At 55.6% G+C, this 16756-nt stretch overlaps 5 protein-coding genes across 5 annotated transcripts; 3 read left to right on the top strand and 2 right to left on the bottom strand.

Annotated features, from left to right (window-relative positions):
* Nucleotides 1-4661: 4661 nt before the first annotated feature.
* On the top strand, nucleotides 4662-5439 carry M406DRAFT_245894 (60S ribosome subunit biogenesis protein NIP7; the record flags this gene model as incomplete). The annotated part of the gene is made up of 3 exons (XM_040916368.1): nucleotides 4662-4718; nucleotides 4819-4951; nucleotides 5063-5439. The coding sequence occupies 3 exons, from the start codon at nucleotides 4662-4664 to the stop codon at nucleotides 5437-5439; spliced, it is 567 nt and encodes a 188-aa protein (XP_040780563.1).
* Nucleotides 5440-5735: 296 nt separating this feature from the next.
* Nucleotides 5736-7376, bottom strand: M406DRAFT_335454 (glutamate 5-kinase; the record flags this gene model as incomplete). The annotated part of the gene is made up of 4 exons (XM_040921046.1): nucleotides 5736-6541; nucleotides 6626-6896; nucleotides 6980-7278; nucleotides 7337-7376. 4 exons carry the CDS (start codon nucleotides 7374-7376, stop codon nucleotides 5736-5738), a joined length of 1416 nt encoding a protein of 471 aa, XP_040780562.1.
* Nucleotides 7377-8728: 1352 nt separating this feature from the next.
* On the top strand, nucleotides 8729-9593 carry M406DRAFT_247351 (mitochondrial inner membrane protease ATP23; the record flags this gene model as incomplete). The annotated part of the gene is made up of 2 exons (XM_040916463.1): nucleotides 8729-9277; nucleotides 9366-9593. 2 exons carry the CDS (start codon nucleotides 8729-8731, stop codon nucleotides 9591-9593), a joined length of 777 nt encoding a protein of 258 aa, XP_040780561.1.
* Nucleotides 9594-9985: 392 nt separating this feature from the next.
* M406DRAFT_33019 (uncharacterized protein) lies at nucleotides 9986-11423 on the bottom strand (the record flags this gene model as incomplete). Its single annotated transcript, XM_040920490.1, has 3 exons — nucleotides 9986-10102; nucleotides 10200-11027; nucleotides 11193-11423. 3 exons carry the CDS (start codon nucleotides 11421-11423, stop codon nucleotides 9986-9988), a joined length of 1176 nt encoding a protein of 391 aa, XP_040780560.1.
* A 1972-nt stretch (nucleotides 11424-13395) lies between these two features.
* M406DRAFT_319986 (TIP41-domain-containing protein) lies at nucleotides 13396-14465 on the top strand. Its single transcript, XM_040919331.1, has 2 exons — nucleotides 13396-14179; nucleotides 14266-14465. The coding sequence occupies exons 1-2, from the start codon at nucleotides 13451-13453 to the stop codon at nucleotides 14395-14397; spliced, it is 861 nt and encodes a 286-aa protein (XP_040780559.1). The 5' UTR covers nucleotides 13396-13450; the 3' UTR covers nucleotides 14398-14465.
* Nucleotides 14466-16756: the final 2291 nt, after the last annotated feature.

The following is a 16756-nucleotide window of genomic DNA, read 5'->3' as shown; positions in this document are numbered from 1 at the left end:
CGTGCCGCGGGGTAAGCCCCTCAATCTCTGTCTGAGTGAGGACTGTCACCTTTCCTTCTAACACCAAGCCCTCCCCCCCCCCCCCCCCAAAACACCCCCGCCTCCCTTCAACCTCGATTTTTGCCAAGAGACTCCGTCACACAGGCCCTCAGCAAAAGGCACACAGTCTTAACTGCCGCTACAGACCAGCTCAGGCGTCTGGGATCGCTTTGTTATTAGGGTTTTGAAGTCTCAGAACGGAAAGACACTCTAGTCTTCGTCCAGTCGTCTTGATTGTTCTTCTGATTGTTGTTACCCGGGCAGGCGAAGACACCCAATGCTCAGGCCTGCTAGGTCACCTGATTTGGGGCGCTAGGACCGCACTAGCCTCACGCTAGATTCCAAGCGGGCACGACGGGCAAGTACCACACATTTTGCTCCAGCCCCACTGCCTGCCCTTTTTTGCGTGTCTGACTCCCGCACGCCAGCAAACCTTCCAGAGATTTTTCCTGTGTGAGCCCAAGCCTCAGACAAGTTCCCCCTCCCCCTCCTCCTCCAACATCGTGTTGTCGAGGCTTCAGCCATCCCACCTAATCCGACAGGTGTTCATTATCAATACTGATATCCTCACACTTGTCCCGCTCACCATCCCTCCGAGGGACTGCTGCCCAGCATGCCTCCTCCTCCCCACCAAAAGCCTGAGAACGTTCTCAAGCGAGCCCATGAGCTCATCGGCGTCGGCCAGGCCCCCGCGGCCCTGACCCTCCTACACGAGCACATCACGTCTAAGCGTTCACGAAATGTCCCCATCGCATCCCTGGAGCCTGTGATGCTCCTTCTCGTCGAGCAGTCCGTCGAGCAGAAGAAGGGAAAGTTGACCAAGGACGCGCTCTACCAATACAAGAACATTGCTCAGAACAGCAACGTGGGCACCATTGAGCTGGTCCTCAAGAAGTTCCTCGAGCTGGCCGCCGAAAAGGTCACTGCTGCCCAGCAGAAGGCAGATGAGGTCCAGTCTAGCATCGATGCTACGACTGGCGAGGCCGGCGTCGACGACCTCGAGGCGACCGAGACACCCGAGTCCATCCTCCTTGCCACCGTCTCTGGCGAGCAGTCCAAAGACCGTACCGACCGTGCCATCGTCACCCCTTGGCTCAAGTTCCTGTGGGAGGCCTACCGTACTGTTCTCGATATCCTCCGCAACAATGCTCGCCTTGAGCTTCTCTACCAGAGCACTGCCATGCAGGCTTTCGACTTCTGCCTCAAGTACACCCGCAAGACCGAGTTCCGCCGACTTTGTGAGCTCCTCCGCAACCACGTGCAGACCGCGGCCAAGTACTCTCAGCAGATGCACGCCATCAACCTCAACGACCCCGACACACTGCAGCGACACCTTGAGACCCGCTTCCAGCAGCTGAACGTCGCTGTCGAGCTGGAGCTCTGGCAGGAGGCTTTCCGCAGCGTCGAGGACATCCACACGCTGCTCAACCTGAGCAAGCGCCCCCCCAAGAACGTCATGATGGCCAACTACTACGAGAAGCTCACCCGCATCTTCCTCGTCGGTGAGAACTATCTGTTCCACGCCGCAGCTTGGTCCCGCTACTACCAGCTGCTACGCCAGTCTGCTACCCTCGTTGCGGCTGGCCAGAGCAAGAAGTCTGACAACCCACCCGCCACCGAGGCTGATCTGCAGAAGGCTGCATCGTTCGTCTTACTGTCAGCGCTGTCCATTCCGGTCATCAGCACCACCCGCTCTCGTGGCGCAATGGTGGACTTCGACGAGGCTAGGAAGAACAAGAACTCCCGTCTCACCCACCTCCTGGGCATGACCCAGGCGCCGACCCGTGCTGCACTATTCCAGGATCTCCGTGCCAAGCAGCTCCTCCGCCGCGCCCGGCCTGAGATCCGTGACCTGTACAACATCCTCGAGGTTGATTTCCACCCGCTTTCCATCTGCCAAAAGATTTCCCCAATTCTGGCGCAGATCGGCGCCGACCCCGAGATGGAGAAGTACATCTTGCCTCTGCAGCAGGTCATCCTGACGCGTCTTTTCCAGCAGCTGTCTCAGGTGTACGAGACGGTCGACCTGACCTACGTTGAGAACCTTGCCAAGTTCCCAGAGCCTTTCCAAGTGTCGCGTGCCACGATTGAGAAATTCATCATGAACGGTAACAAGAAGGGTGACCTGGCCATCCGCATGGACCATGCCACTGGTGTTCTGAGCTTCGACAGTGATATCTTCTCTTCTTCCAAGGCCGCAAGCTCCGGGTCTGCCGCCGGCTCTGCTGAGGCCGACGCTGGCTCTGTCCAGAGGCTCCAAAGCACACCTTCGGAGATTGTCCGCACCCAATTGACTCGTCTGTTCAAGACTCTTCATACCACATGCTACTACATTGATCCTACCTTCAATGAGGACCGTATCAAGGCGCGGCAGGCTGCCTTGGACCGTGCCAAGGCAGGTGCCGAGCAGGAGCACAAGGAGATCCTGGCACGCAAGGAAATCATCCAGAAGCGCAAGGAGGAGGTCTCCCAGCTGAGGGCTCGCATTGAGCGCGAGAATGCCAATGCAAAGCGCCTGCGCGAGCAGCAACTGCAGGAGGCTGAGGCCCAGCGCCTCGCGCAGGAGCTGAAGGAACGTGAGCAGCGACGACTCGAGAAGGAGCGCCAGGAGATCCACCGACGCGAGGTGGAGAACACAATGAAGGAGCTCAAGATCGAGTCCAAGGCGCTCGGAATTGAGGAAGAGGACCTCGCCAACTTGGACAGCAGCCGTCTCCGTGCGATGAAGTTGGCCCAGCTTGAGCGTGTCAAGAACGACGTGAACGAGAAGCTGCGCATCACAGGCAAGAGGATCGACCATCTCGAGCGTGCCTTCCGGAAAGAGGAGGCCAAGAAGCTAGGCGAGGACTACGAGAAGCAACGCGTTGCTGATATCGCCGCTTATGAGAAGAGTAAGGAGGAGCAGCTTATCACATCGAAGCAGCAGCACAAGGCGAATGTTGAGCTCAAGCACCGTGTGCAGCGCCTTGTTCCGTACTACGAAGAATTCAAGCAGAGCCTCTACGAGCGTCGTCGCGAGGACTTCGACAGGCGACAACGGGAGGCGGATCGTGCCTTGGAGAAGGCCATCGCCGAGCGGAAGAGAGAGTATCGCGAGAGGAAGCTGCGCGAGAAGCGGGAGCGCGAGGAGAAGGAACGTGCTCTGCGCGAGGCCGAGGAGAAGGCGGCCCGCGAGAAGGAGGAGCGCGAGCAGCGGGAGGCACAGCGCCGGGAGGAGATGGCGCGGATCAAGGCCCAGCGCGAGCAGGAACGCCAGGAGGCTCTGGAGAAGGCTGCCATGCAAGCTCGTCGCGAGGAAGAGGCTCTTGCTCGCCGCAAGGCCGAGCGGGAGGGTGCTCGCGGACCAATTCCCGTGCGTTCTGCCGGTCCGCCTATGGAGCGCACCGAATCTGCCGAACGCCCATCTGGACCACCTCGCCTGGCACTCGCCGGCAACAAGCCCAGCTGGCGTGAGCGGCAAGCCGCCAAGGCTCAGCAGGGCCAAGGCGATGCCGAGACGGCGTCTGCCCCTCCTAGCCGCCCAACTCCCCCGCCCGTCGAGCGCGAGCGGCCTGAACGCATCGAGCGCACCGAGCGCCCTGAGCGACCTGAGCGCTCCGAGGGCGCCGATCGTCCTTCTGGCCCACCACGCCTGGCGCTTGCGGGTAACAAGCCCAGCTGGCGTGAGCGTGAGGCTGCCAAGAATGCTGCCGGTGGTGCTGCTCCTGATCGCAGCGGACCTCCTCCGGTTACGAGCCGTTCTGGCTCTGCTCGTGGCGAAAATGGCCGGGATGCTGGCCGAGATACTGGCCGAGATGCTAGCCGAGATGCTCCTCCTCAGGAAACTCTGAAGGCGTCTGGTGCGCCTGGCAAGTGGGTGCCGCGGCACCTGAGGGAGGGTGGAAAATAGATTGTTGAGTTTCGGTTTTGTTCATTCATAGGTTGAGATGGTCTCGTAGCATCTCGGGGAGCTAGAAATGCAGGTGCTTTCACGAAAAACATGAGCGGTCGGTATCTGGATCATAACTCTTTTCAGGTGGGAGAGATGTCACGAAGTCTTATTTGAGGTACGCGTGAAGGTGGTCTTCCCGTAAAATATGAGTAGTATCATAGCATGCCAATCTCTTATCAGATAACTTGCTGATAATTGTGACGTCTCTCTCCCCTCTCTAATTAACCTATGCAGATGCTTTCCAGCCAGAAGAGGTGGGAGATTTTGCGTGTGCTATCATAGCCACTTGTCCTCGTTGAGGGCAAGAGTGCATGGAATCCGCATGCAGAACCAACGCATAGGACAGCCAAAGGTTATCGTCACAGGGGAGCCAAGCCATCTCTTGCCTTTGTCACTTGTTCATTTCCTGACCTTCAATGTGCCATTCAAGTCGACTCCCTCAGTGTCTGTTGTCAGCCAGTCCTCGGTTGTGGTAGTGCTAACCTAGCGTATAGTACGGAAGGAGTGGTTTGTCGCAGTAGTAGATCTTATCGATAAGACGCAAGGCTGGAAATCCACTGAACTTTTTCTCTTGATCGCATCGGCCCGCTCCCCCCAAATCGTCCAGTTGGTTTTCCTTTGCGACAACCGAGAGACGAACAAATAACCTGTTCCCCCCCCCCCCTCTCTTCCTGTACAAACCACCGACAAGATGCGTCCTCTTACAGAACCAGAGACGCAAACTTTGTTCCAGAAGCTGGCGCATTATGTATGTCACCGACAAGATGATACACATACAGAAAGAGAGAGAGAGATAGAGAGAGAAAGACACTTGCTGACGAGCGTTGCGCAAACTCCCCATGAAACAGACCGGCAACTCCCTCAAGAACCTGATCGCTCCGCTCGACGATTCGCCGACCGCAGACCGATATGTCTTCCGGGTACACAAGGACCGTGTGTATTATGTGAGGCTGTCGATTGCAAACTTGGCCGTGTCGATTGGTACGTCTTTCACCCCCACCTCCCTTCCACCCCTTCTCGTCCTTCTCTTCCAAAGCCCCAACAAAAGGCACTTGCAGCTAACAAGAAGACACCTCCTTTGTCCTCGAACAGAGCGCGAGAAATTGACCTCCCTCGGCATCTGCCTCGGCAAGTTCACCAAGACGGGCAAGTTCCGACTGCACATCACCTCGCTCCCGATCCTGGCCGAGCACGCGCGGTACAAGATCTGGGTGAAGCCCAACGGCGAGATGCCCTTTCTGTACGGCGGCAACATTGTCAAGGCGCACGTGGGGAGGTGGTCCGACGACTGCCCGGAGCACCAGGGCGTTATTGTGTACAGCATGAACGACACGCCGCTGGGGTTTGGGATCACGGCGCGGGGCACGAGCGAGGCGAGGCGGTTGGATCCTACGGGCGTTGTGGCGTTCCGGCAGGCGGATTGTGGGGAGTATCTGCGGGATGAGGATAACCTGTTCGCGTCGGGATAGGGGAAGAATAGAAGGAAAGAAGGATAAGAGGAAAGTTGTGAAGATGCGAGGATGAACCGTATTTGTGAGGGAGAGAGAAAGGTACAGAGGACGATCACATCATGGAGGGCGTTCAGGAGTATAAAAAAAATCAACCAAGGTCTATTTGCATTTTCTCTAAATAGAGGACCTCCTTCATATGGGCCGTCTACCTCTTCATCATCTAGATACCAAATATTGAAATGGGCCGTTCTATGGACAGCCCCCTCGATGCATACGTTTCTATTCTTTCTTTTTTTCTCTTCCGCTTAAGCAACCTAAGGTACTGCGCCCTTGGACTCATACTCGGCGACACCAACCACGGGCGTCGCCGTGCCAGGCCCCATGGGCGTGGGCGTCTGCGGTCTGCTCTCCCTCCTGAAGAAGGTGACGTGCTCCCGCTCTGCCACGTACCCACTGTCAGCATAGCCCAGCAGCCCTTCAATCTCCTTGCTCTGGTGTCCCTTGATCCGGATGATCTCGGCAGACGAAAAATTGACGATGGCCCGGCCGACGTCCAGCGGCTCGCCATGCCACAGCTTCCCGTCCGCACTCGCACCCGTTGTTGTGTTGTTCCTCTCCACGACCAGCAGCCGCACGCACTCGTGGCCCGAGAAGGTCCCGTCGAGGTCCACCACGCCCACAGGCAGTAGGCCAGCCTTGTTAAGCAGCGCCTTGTAGCAGCCCTGGTCAATGTAAACGTCGCCATGGGGCTTTAGCCCGTGGAGAATCCAGAATGATCTGTCACGTATGGGCTGCGGCGAAGGCAGGAAACGTGTGTGCAAGGGCACCGTCTGCGACTGCTTCTGCGGCCGCGCCGCCACGTCGAGGCTCTGCAACGAAGCGGTCGACCTCGCCAGGGGATCCTCTGTGTCGTCGGCGGCGGCATTGACATCGCCATTCTCTCTTGTGAGAAGGGAGGCGGGGGACCGGCTGGCCTGGATGTGCTGCGCGATCCTGCTGATATTGCCTGGATTCGAGGCGCGTGTGATGACCGTTGTGACGCCTGCTGAAGTGGCTAGGCGGGCGGCGACGATCTTGGTTGACATGCCACCTGTCCCGAGAGAGGAGCCGGCTGATGAGACTGGAGGGGGAATGAGCACCAACGTCATCTATGCTTCGAAACGCAAAGAGAAGGCATGGACACGGCGGTGGGAAGAGACCTTACCGTCAGCCTGTAGAGCCCCTATGTCCTCCACGACCTCGATAGGCTGGGCATCAGGATGTGTACGTGGATTCTTGTCATATAGGCAGTCCACGTCCGTCATGAGGAATAGAAGATCCGCATGGACCATGGCTGCCGTTATGGCCGACAGCGTGTCGTTGTCGCCGAATTTGATTTCAGAGACGGCGAGGGTGTCATTCTCATTCACAATGGGAATGACACCCATGTCTAACAGCTCGTTAAAGGTCCTTTGTGCATTGAGATACCTTGAACGCTACACGTAGATTCCTCACTTGTTAGCAACTTGGTCCTGTGGTTCCCTGCCGGTTACCAAGGTATAGTCTTGAGCTGACTCACATCTGCTATATCGTTCCTGGTGAGTAGGATCTGCGCCACAGGCTGCTTGAGGTGGTTGAACAGGCTGTCCCAGATGTTCATGAGCCGGCACTGCCCTATGGCAGCGAGCGCCTGGAGCTGGGCGAGGTGCTTGGGCCGCTTCTCCTTCTCCATGCGGCGCAGGCCCACACCGATGGCGCCGGACGAGACGATGACGACGCGGTGACCATCCTCGCGCAGCTTGTGTGCCGTCTCAACTATGAGCGAGAGGTTGGAGAGGAGAGGCTGGTGGGTCTTCTCGTCTACTATGGAAGATGTTCCTGGAGTGGCGAGTTAGTAAGGTGAAGAGAACGGTGAGAAGGAGGAGAGAAACCATACCAAGTTTGATGACGATGCCGAGCGATCTGTGGCTCTTCATGTCTACCAGGTGGTGTAGTTGTCAGTTCTATGGGATGATTTCTTGGTGGAAGTAGTCTTAGTGGGATGAAAAGCACTCGTGTGATGACTCTCAGAATCTATGAAGTGAGGATCCTTTCTGAACAAGTCGACCACTCCGTTTTTGTGACCTAGCGCCTCATGAAGAAAAATCCAAAAAAGAGTGAAAGAGTATAAAAAGGTGGTAACCATGTGCTTACAGTGTGACTCGTCCCTAATATCCATGTTGACATCCTGGAATGGTGCCCCCCAAAGACGTTTTGGAAAAAGAATATACTCCGCTAAACCAGGGCAACAACTCTGGAGCACCGCTGCGGAACGTAACGTTAGATGTGGCTTAGAACCCACTTCCAAGACTTCGAGTCAGTGTCGTAGAACTGGAGTCCATGTACAGTAAGAAAACAAAGAATGGGGCATTCGCAGGGCGCAGATGCGATGTGACAGTAGGGGGGAAATTCTTCTTGAGTGGATCTTGGAAAGTTGAAGCCGGCACCGGTCGGCCGTGACTAATAAATTCTCTGCCGCCTGCGACGAACCTAGCGTTTGCAACGAGAACAACAGGAAGGAATCACTGATTATCCGCAAGGCGGGTTTGGCAGGAGAAAGGCTGGCGTCCATACTGTGATCTAAATGAAATGAAGAAAAAACCCACGAGAAGAAGAAAAACACTAGATAACCTGTTGTTCTTCAGAGCAGGTACTTCACGAGAACTACTGTATCTGCAATTTTTTACTGGGGTCTCGAGTTTGAAAACAACCAGTCTTGGACGGCGTAGTTTTGAGCCGCCAAGAATCTCAGAAACTTGAGTATCTAGCAAATCGCTATCAATCTACATAACATATAAAAGTCTGGTGTTCATTCTATTCAGACCTGAAACAAGGCTCACTAGATATTCGCTGGAGACCATTCTGGAGTTTTCCTGTTGTATCCCATTTCGTCTTTTGAATTTGTTCTAGGTCGGAAGTACTATGCTTGGAGCGACATATCGTTTTAAACGCCAGTTCCGTTTTAAACGATATCAACTACAGCGCGTTCTCTGAGCTAACTGCTCTCTGACAAAATTGCCGGCGCAAAGTCAAGGGTCTCCCATCATCAGCGACCAGCCTCGCCTCGACTACACTGCAGTTGACCACGAATTATACGCTCCAATTGTTCGTATGTATTCCTTGTGTTCGAGTCCCAGGAAGAGCAAACTTCGTGCGCGCCTATTCTCCCAGTCCGCCTGCCAAAGGGCAGCTCTGGCGATCCCATCCACCACCCTCCTCCTCGCAACTCCCAGCGATGGCCTCAAGCTCAGCTACCACGAGCCCACCAACAGGCTCAGATACAGCCACGATGACGTCCCCTTCCTCCTCCTCGTCCTCCTCAAATTCTTCCCCCTCGAGACCAAACCTCTACCTTGAGAACGACCCCGCCCGCACAGGTTTCGACCCCTCTACCAGCTGGTGGCTCAACTACTTCCACATCCTCACCGGCCGCGTCACCCCCGAGGGCATTTTCCACTACCGCGAGAGCCGCAGCCGCGTCCACGAGGCCCGCGACGTCGAGCGCTGCGAGCAGTTCCGCGACTGGCTGCTCCGCTACAGCCCGACCGTCACCTTCCTCAACGACCGCATCGCCGAGCTCAACCACGGGCGCAAGATGGACGCCGCCAATATCCTGTGCCGCCGGTGTCCGGCCCGGCTGACGGCAGACGGCCACGTCGAGAGGCAAGGAGGTGGTTTCGAGCCCACACATGGCATCTTGGTCTGCGCGAACGAGATCCGCAACAGAGGTCACCTGGAGGACATTCTGTCACACGAGATGGTGCATGCCTATGATGAGCTGCGGTTCGAGGTCGACTTTAGAGGGCAGAGAGACTTGAAGCAGGCTGCCTGCACTGAGGTAGGCTCTTTCTCACGAAGTTGTGTCACGCTGGGGGTGGAGGACACCAGTGTGGGAAGAAATAAGATGATGGCTAACGTTGGCACAGATACGAGCGTCGATGCTCAGCGGCGAGTGCAGGTTTACGAGGGAGTTTTGGACAAGGAACAACTGGAGGCTGACGGAGCAGTTCCAAGACTGCGTCAGGCGGCGTGCGGTGCAGTCTATGATGGCGCGGCCATGGGTCAAGAACGACGTGCAGGCGGTCAAGGTCGTGAACGAGGTGTGGGACTCATGCTTCTCAGATACCAGGCCGTTCAACGAGGTATACAGATGAGGCAAAAGACGTATGCGTGGACACAACATGACACAGCACAGACAGGATACCAATGATACCACCACTCTACGCTGCAACGCTTGAATAATTTTTGTATTCTCATAAACGGTAGTATCATTCATCAAGCCGATGTGCGGCTTTGTGCTATGTCCTTCTTGTCCGGTACAAGAGCCGGACCGTTAAAAAACCGGGAAACGCTGAAAATGTTAATGAAACGCCCCTCGGCCTAAGAACTCATGACGGCCATCCAATCATATGTGACCAAAACGCCAAACAAGTGTAAAATATACAATACCATCCATCATCTACTCCCCACCCTACGGGCCTGCCTTGATGCCGAGGTCAAGTTTCTTCGACAGAGCTTATCCGGACCACATCAAGATTGTCCACGGTCACCTCGACTTTTCACGGTTCGAAGCACGTTCCCCCTTCACACAGTGCTTCAAGATCCACGGGTGCTCTTGCACAGCCTGCAGAGGAAGTCTCTTTTCTGGGTCCAACACAAGCAGCTGTGAAAGGTCAAGTCAGCTAATTGGATTCAATGTGGATGGCAATTTGCAACGAGCATATCCTAGAGAGGGCGGGGTCACAAATTCTTGAACTTACCTTTTTGATGAGGTCCCTAGCCTCTGGGCTCACAAATGAGGGGATGCTCATGTCGGCCCGTGCGATCCGCCGCTGTGTCATTACCGGTGTATCCTCAAAAGGCGCCTCGCCGACGAGGAATTCGTACGTCAGCACGCCCAGACTCCAAAGATCGACCTTCTCATCGTACGAGTTGTCCTTGCTCCCTGACTTAATCATCTCTGGAGGGAGATAATCCAAGGTCCCACAAAGCGTAGCTCTGCGGCGGTTGGGCGCATGGACACTCCAGCCAAAGTCGGACAGCTTGATCTCATCATGGACGCCGACGAGGATGTTCTCGGGCTTGATATCCCGGTGGATTACATGCTTGCGGTGTAGGTATTTCAGCGCCGAGGCCATCTGGGCCACGTACTGTGCAGCCTTCCATTCAGGGAACCGGCTCTCTTTTCGGAGCAGCTTGTACAGCTCGCCCTGGCCGGCGAACTCGAGGATCAAGAAGATTCGCTTCGGATCGTGGAAGTGGCCGAATAGCCGCAGGATGTTGGGATGGCGCAGGTTGCTCTGGATCTCGATCTCACGACGGACCTGCTTCTCGACCCCGGAGCCCTGTTGCAATTCTGACTTGTAGAGCACCTTCAGCGCGCAGATGAAGCCGCTCGTGCGCTCCTTGACGAGGTAGACTCGTCCAAACTTGCCCTTGCCAAGGGGTTTGCCAATCTCGAACATGCCCAAGTGGAATGTCCGGGGCTCGTCGAGGAGCGTGACAGTCTGGGAGTGCCGCTCGCTCTCGGACTCATCGGACGGGCGGGAGGATGAGGAGGAGGAACTGGCGGAGCTGGTTTTGTCCTTCTTAGTCGGCGACGGGGGATTGCTGGCCTGTGCCTTGCGGGATACCGGCTTTGATTGGATGGCAAGGGCGGATGATTGGAGTGTCTTTCTGGTAGGTGAAGCAGGATTTGCGCTTGATGAGGAGGCTACGGCTTTTCGCTGTACGGCCTGAGAGGGCAAAGTCACAGTAGCGACGGTGTTGGTGCTTTGGGATTGTAGGGCGACCTTGAAGAGGTTCGGTCGGTTGCTGGACTGAGCGAGCTGCAGTCGGGTGGCAGCAGTGTGAGTATCGGAGAGCATCGAGGACAATAAAGTGACAGTGGGTTTGGCCCTTACCTTGGAGGACTTGTAAACGGACTCATTCTCGTCCGTGATTGACATACGCTGAAAGCCAGCCTCGAGCGTTCTGGTTGCCATACCTTTCGTAACACCAGTGTAGAAACCTAAGAGGGTTTGATAGGGTCTTGATGAGATGAGTGTCTGTAGGTATTGTTCGTTGTCAAGAGGAGATCAATATGATATGCACCAGAAAAGTTCCAGAGGCTCAATGCGGCGCTGGCCAGAGTATGGTAGATGGACGGGTCGAGACCTGCAAGGGGAAGCGCAATTGGGAAGGAAGGAGCAGTTGTTTTGGTTTGTTGCCGGGCAACACTGGGTGGGGCTGTTGCCATAGGGAGGCTGGGCACTAACGAACTTCTCGGCGAAACAACGTTGACGGTTGTTAGCGGTGCAAAGTGGCGCCAGCCCCACCCACCCCAAACTATTTCTCATGCAAGTAATCAAGTCTAGCTTCCTACGGCTTGAAATCAACTTCGTTCCCCTTGCGCGAGGACTTGCGATACCGTCCAACCAACGACACCGCAGACCTTCCTCAGATACCCTTCAGCCGGAGACTCTCGACTGCGATACCTCATTGGATCTCAGATGATATGGAACTTCCACAAGGTTGACCAAGTGATCATCTCGACCTTCCGCGCTTTGCAGAAGCCACTCTGATACTGCTGCAATTCGGCTGACTGCGGGCGGCATCTTCTTAGTCAGGTCATTTGCGAGAGATGTTGAGTTTGATACAAGAGGTGTCAAGTATGTCCACAGCCTGGAAGACGTTACTTTGTGTCGAGTATCGGTACTCCTAGCCACCTACACTAAGAATTCAAGTCACCGTTCGCTTCGAACCCGCATTTACGGACAAGAAATGGGCACTGCCATTCGAGATCTGCTGTAACCCCTCCCACGGCTTAGAGATACTCCAGCGCGTCCTGTTCTCGGATTTTAGTATTTCAACAGGCTTGCTAGGTGACTATACCTGAAGCCAGGCCTAGTCTTCCTTCCTAAATTCGAGGACTGGCTTGCTTTCCTTCGAACATCATGAGTGGTGCAGAGCTTCCAGCTTCATGACCACTCTGCCGCCATCGTTTGGTGGGAAAAAAGACCTTTTCATCTGTCATCCTTCCTATAGTTTCTCTGCTCTTTCATCCAAAGGAGGTTGTTGTTGGGCCTTGATATGGCTGCTATTGGGGTCCACATCATGCTCTATAGTGTGGAATGATAGAAGGTATATTGTGGTGAAGGTGCTATCTGAATGAGAGGCACAGCATTGGGTAACAAGTCTTGAAAATGATTTATTCAATTTTGAAGCATTATCCCGTAGATAAATTGAGAGCATCGAGATTTCCTAGACTCAGTACTATCATGCGAATAGAGACAGTCAGTTATACGATTCGTAGCCTTGGAGGACCAAGACTGGATGGCATGGCTTCGACTGCGCCTTCTACCTTTTGTACGAAATAACTGATAGTTGATCTCAGAAAATAATATGAAACATTATTTTTCTCACGACACCTCATGAGTATAACGTGTTTGAGTAAGTTGTATTCAAGCAGTATTTCAAGTCAGAGTACCTCGGGAAAGCTCCCGCCTCGAGGACAATAGCTTTCACCCCGAGGCTGCGCAGCCTTGTCGGCGCATTGAGGTTGGCTCTGGCAGGGGCTTTATGTAAGCTAGTGGCCACTAAGCTGGCTCACTAGGTGCCTACACGAGTCCCGCCTGCCATGTTTGGCAGCGCCGTATTTTACCGAGTTGTGTCCAAGTCAAGGCTTTTTTGGTGGTATTAAAAGTAGACGTCAACGAGGCTATTTTGACCAAGAACAAGCACCACTTTATACTGCGGATCTGTTTCGTACTTTAATTCCATCTCAGCTGGCTTCACTGCCAGTCTCTATCTGGTCTGACCCAGATCAACTACCAAAGCAAACGGTGTGCACAACGCAATTCTGACAAGCACAACCCCCCGTCTCAAACACGCCTCTCATCCACGCTGCGAGACTTGAGCCTGTCCACCGAAAAGACTTCACCAAACATAAAAGAACTCACACAGCCACACACATCCAAGACACCAGGGAATGAGAACACCCTCTACCCCGTCTCATACCCCATCGCCCAAAATGAATCATATCACCTCTCCCAACGAGCCCTACCCCGACCCCAGCATGCTCTCACAGGCCACCACCACCCACACCCAAGGCCCCTTCGCCATCTCCTCCCGCAAGCTCCCCATCTCCAAATCCGGCCCCATTGACGAGATGTCCCACCGCCTGGGCATCCCCATCCCGGAGATGATCTTTGGCGACAACCTCGTCGCCGTGCGCCACAAGCCCTCGGGATGGGCCGTCGAGTTCACAGCCGAGGCCGCTCTGGACAGCGTCGACAAGACGGGCGCCAACATGCTGCAGGTCGCCTACGCCGGCGAGTGGAGCAGCTCGCGGGAGAGGAGCACCGCCCACGATATCCGGGAGGTGGTCAAGCCCTACGACTGGAGCTACTCCACGGCATATACCGGCACAGAGACGCCCGCCGGCGCCTCCAGTGGCGGTAGGCTTGCGCCCGCGCCTGACAAGTCGATACCGCTAGAGCTGCTAAAGCGGCGCGACCCCATCCTGTTCTTTGACGAGGTTGTCCTCTTCGAGAGCGAGCTGGACGACAACGGCATCAGCGTGTACAGTGTCAAGGTCCGTGTCATGGCGCAGCGGATGCTGCTACTGGCGCGGCTGTATATGAGGCTGGACAACGTGGTGGTGCGAGTGAGGGATACGAGGTTGTATGTGGACTTTGCGCAGGAGGAGGTGATCAGGGAGTATACAGCCAAGGAGGATAACTTTGCAAATGTCAAAAAAGTGAGTCTACTCTCCTCTGGCGAGGGAAGCAGGGAAGAGATTCTTCCTAGTGGCTACGAGACTTGATACTAACAAATATGTCGTAGGCCTTGCTCATGTCGGGACTGGCACCAGACACTGTCACCTCCGCGCTACGAGATGCTAACCAGGTCGCGCATTTGCTGCCGGTGGTGGAGCAGCGGGTGGAAAGCATCAATCTCTCAAAGCCTTCTTCATGATCCCACCCATGGCCGTAGAGGGAAAGACGTAGTGGAATTATTAGGCTGAGGGCTTCTCAGATGCTGAGCTGCTATGCTATTGCTCCCTCAGAGAACATGGATATCATGCATGCCTGGCAGATTCGCTTCCAGTGATATATGACTAGCAATTCTGCCACTCCTCATCGAGAAATCAAGATCCACGAAAAGATCAAGAACAGCACGAAGAGGACAAACAAATTCGGAATCATGGATTGTAGCTAGTTAGGGGTATGTAGAAAAAGCCTCGCAGCAACGGCCCACCCCCACGCCTCTCTCGCCTATATTACCACCAATACCAAGCCAAACCAGGGGGTATGTGATACCTCATAAACATGTGGAAAACAATCATCATCAGACAATTCTCTCGCTGTCGTCCATTTTCCTTGGTGAAACGTCCCGTCGCAACAAGCTTGAATATGGCTCGTCACTGTGCTCCCCCCCCCCCTTTGCCTTCTTCTAACGGCCCTCAGGCAAATCAGAAGAAGGCTCAACAACCTCCTCAAAGTCCAGCTCCCACTCGTCTACCTCCTTGAACTTCTCTGACGCAGCCTTCAGCTCAGCACCCAGACCAGGTGTCATGCTCATCTCGGTCTCGTCACCACCATTCATCTCCGCCTCGAACGCGGTGTCGTCGAGCGGTGGGGAAGATTCCCGGGCGACCTCGATAGAGTCGCCCTCGGTGATGTTCTCCTTGTCGAAGTTGCGAGATCCGTATTTCCGGCGACCCGTCCGTTTTCCTAGCGCTGGCGCAGAGGCAATAGTCTTGGCTTGGTTGTTGGCTCTGTTGGTCTTGGCTGAACCGTTGAGAGCTTTGGAGGTTTTCTTCTTGGTGACTCGGCGTGGTAGCTCCACTATCTCTGGTGCGCTGCTCTCTCCGTCTTCCACGTCGGAGGTATCTTTCTGGGCCTTGCGGCGCCGACGCGGCAAAAGTGCCTCCAAATCAGCAGTCGACAGCTTGGGCGACTCGCTCCGTTTGTTCGCGGCCGCAGCAGCAGCAGTCTTGGCTCCCTTGAAGTTGGGCGAGTGTGTGAGGGATGGAGGCTCTGAGATATCTGACATGCCGTCATCCAGGGCTGGCGTCTTGGTCCGCGATGGTGGGTGGCCATGATGTTTCTTTCCCAGGTTCTTGAGAGACGGCCAGATCGTGGGACTACCCTCGCGCGAGCTGATGCTTGCCGGCGGTGCAAAAATATCATCATCCTGCTCCGGACTAGCACGACGTCTCGGCTGTGGAGGACTCGAAGGAGGTGATGAGAGAGCGTCACTATCAACGGACTGGTGCATCGTCTCGTCGTCCTCCTCCTGCTCCTCCATCTCCTTCTCGACAGCCTGCCTCTTGGCTGACTCGCCGCCATGAGCCTCCGTAGACTTTCGCTTTTTGGAGCGCGTCTCGCGTCCACCTTGATCTGGTGTCTCAGGTCCAGCAACCACGTCCGCCTCCTCGCTCTTCCTGCCCCGCGACACTCTGACAGGCGTGCCCTCCGCCTCAGGCAAGAATGACTCCTCCACATCACTCTCCACCGCGTTTTCATCCTGACCCTCGTCCCCACTCGCCGCACTTGTAGCGCGCGACCGCTGCAGACTCAACGAAGCTTTCTGTGCAGAACTCAACAAGATGCTCGGCTGTCTCTGGCGTCTCTTGAAGTTCCCAAGGCTGAATGTCGAACTCAGCCCCGGTGTAGTCGGGCCACGGCTGCTCGGTCGGATCGGCGCGTCATCCTTGCCCACGATGCTGCTCTGCCGCCGACGCGTCCTGCTCGGCTGGCGTCGAAATACGCTCACGTTGAAGGTCGACGTATCCGCGTTCCGCACTCCACTCCGCGAATCTGAGCCCTCGCCGCGTAAGGTTGCATCAAAGCTGCTGTCCAAGTTCCCAAATATCTCGGAGTCGGCAATCTCCATGCCTGACAGGTCCGCGCCCGCACCAGCACCACCGCGACGGCCTATGCCACCGCCTCCAAGAAGCGACGAGACCTCCATCGTGCTATCTTTGCGTCCAATTTCCACAACAGGGCTATCGTCCGCATTCGCCGTCGTCGAAGTCAGGTCGTCAAGGCGGGCCATTGCTGTGTCGCGTTGAGCGCGGGAGGCGGAGAGCGCTGCATTGGCTGAGCGGGTGCGTGTGCCTCGCGTGGCGGCAGAGGTCTCTTTCGCTTTGCGCTGGCGCTCGATCTCACGGTCGCTGACACCGTAAATGTCTGTTTCATCTGAGCGAATTGGGGCCCCTGACTCATCAGGCGTTGCCGTCGCAGCAGGTGAGGTAATCGCGGGGTCAGAAGGGGTCGACAGCGACTCGCCGCCGCGTCGCGTAGCCGCGACTCGTGATCGGGTTGGGCGC

This window comes from Cryphonectria parasitica, assembly GCF_011745365.1.
Source record: "Cryphonectria parasitica EP155 unplaced genomic scaffold M406scaffold_1, whole genome shotgun sequence".
In the NCBI taxonomy this organism is placed as follows: Eukaryota; Fungi; Ascomycota; class Sordariomycetes; order Diaporthales; family Cryphonectriaceae; genus Cryphonectria; species Cryphonectria parasitica.
This window is presented reverse-complemented; position numbering and strand designations above follow the sequence as displayed.

Coding starts and splice junctions, on each gene's coding strand:
- M406DRAFT_319986 (XM_040919331.1), top strand. CDS start 13,451: ATGAATCATATCACCTCTCCCAACGAGCCCTACCCCGACCCCAGCATG. Junction 14,180..14,265: donor ACTTTGCAAATGTCAAAAAA/GTGAGTCTACTC, acceptor AATATGTCGTAG/GCCTTGCTCATGTCGGGACT.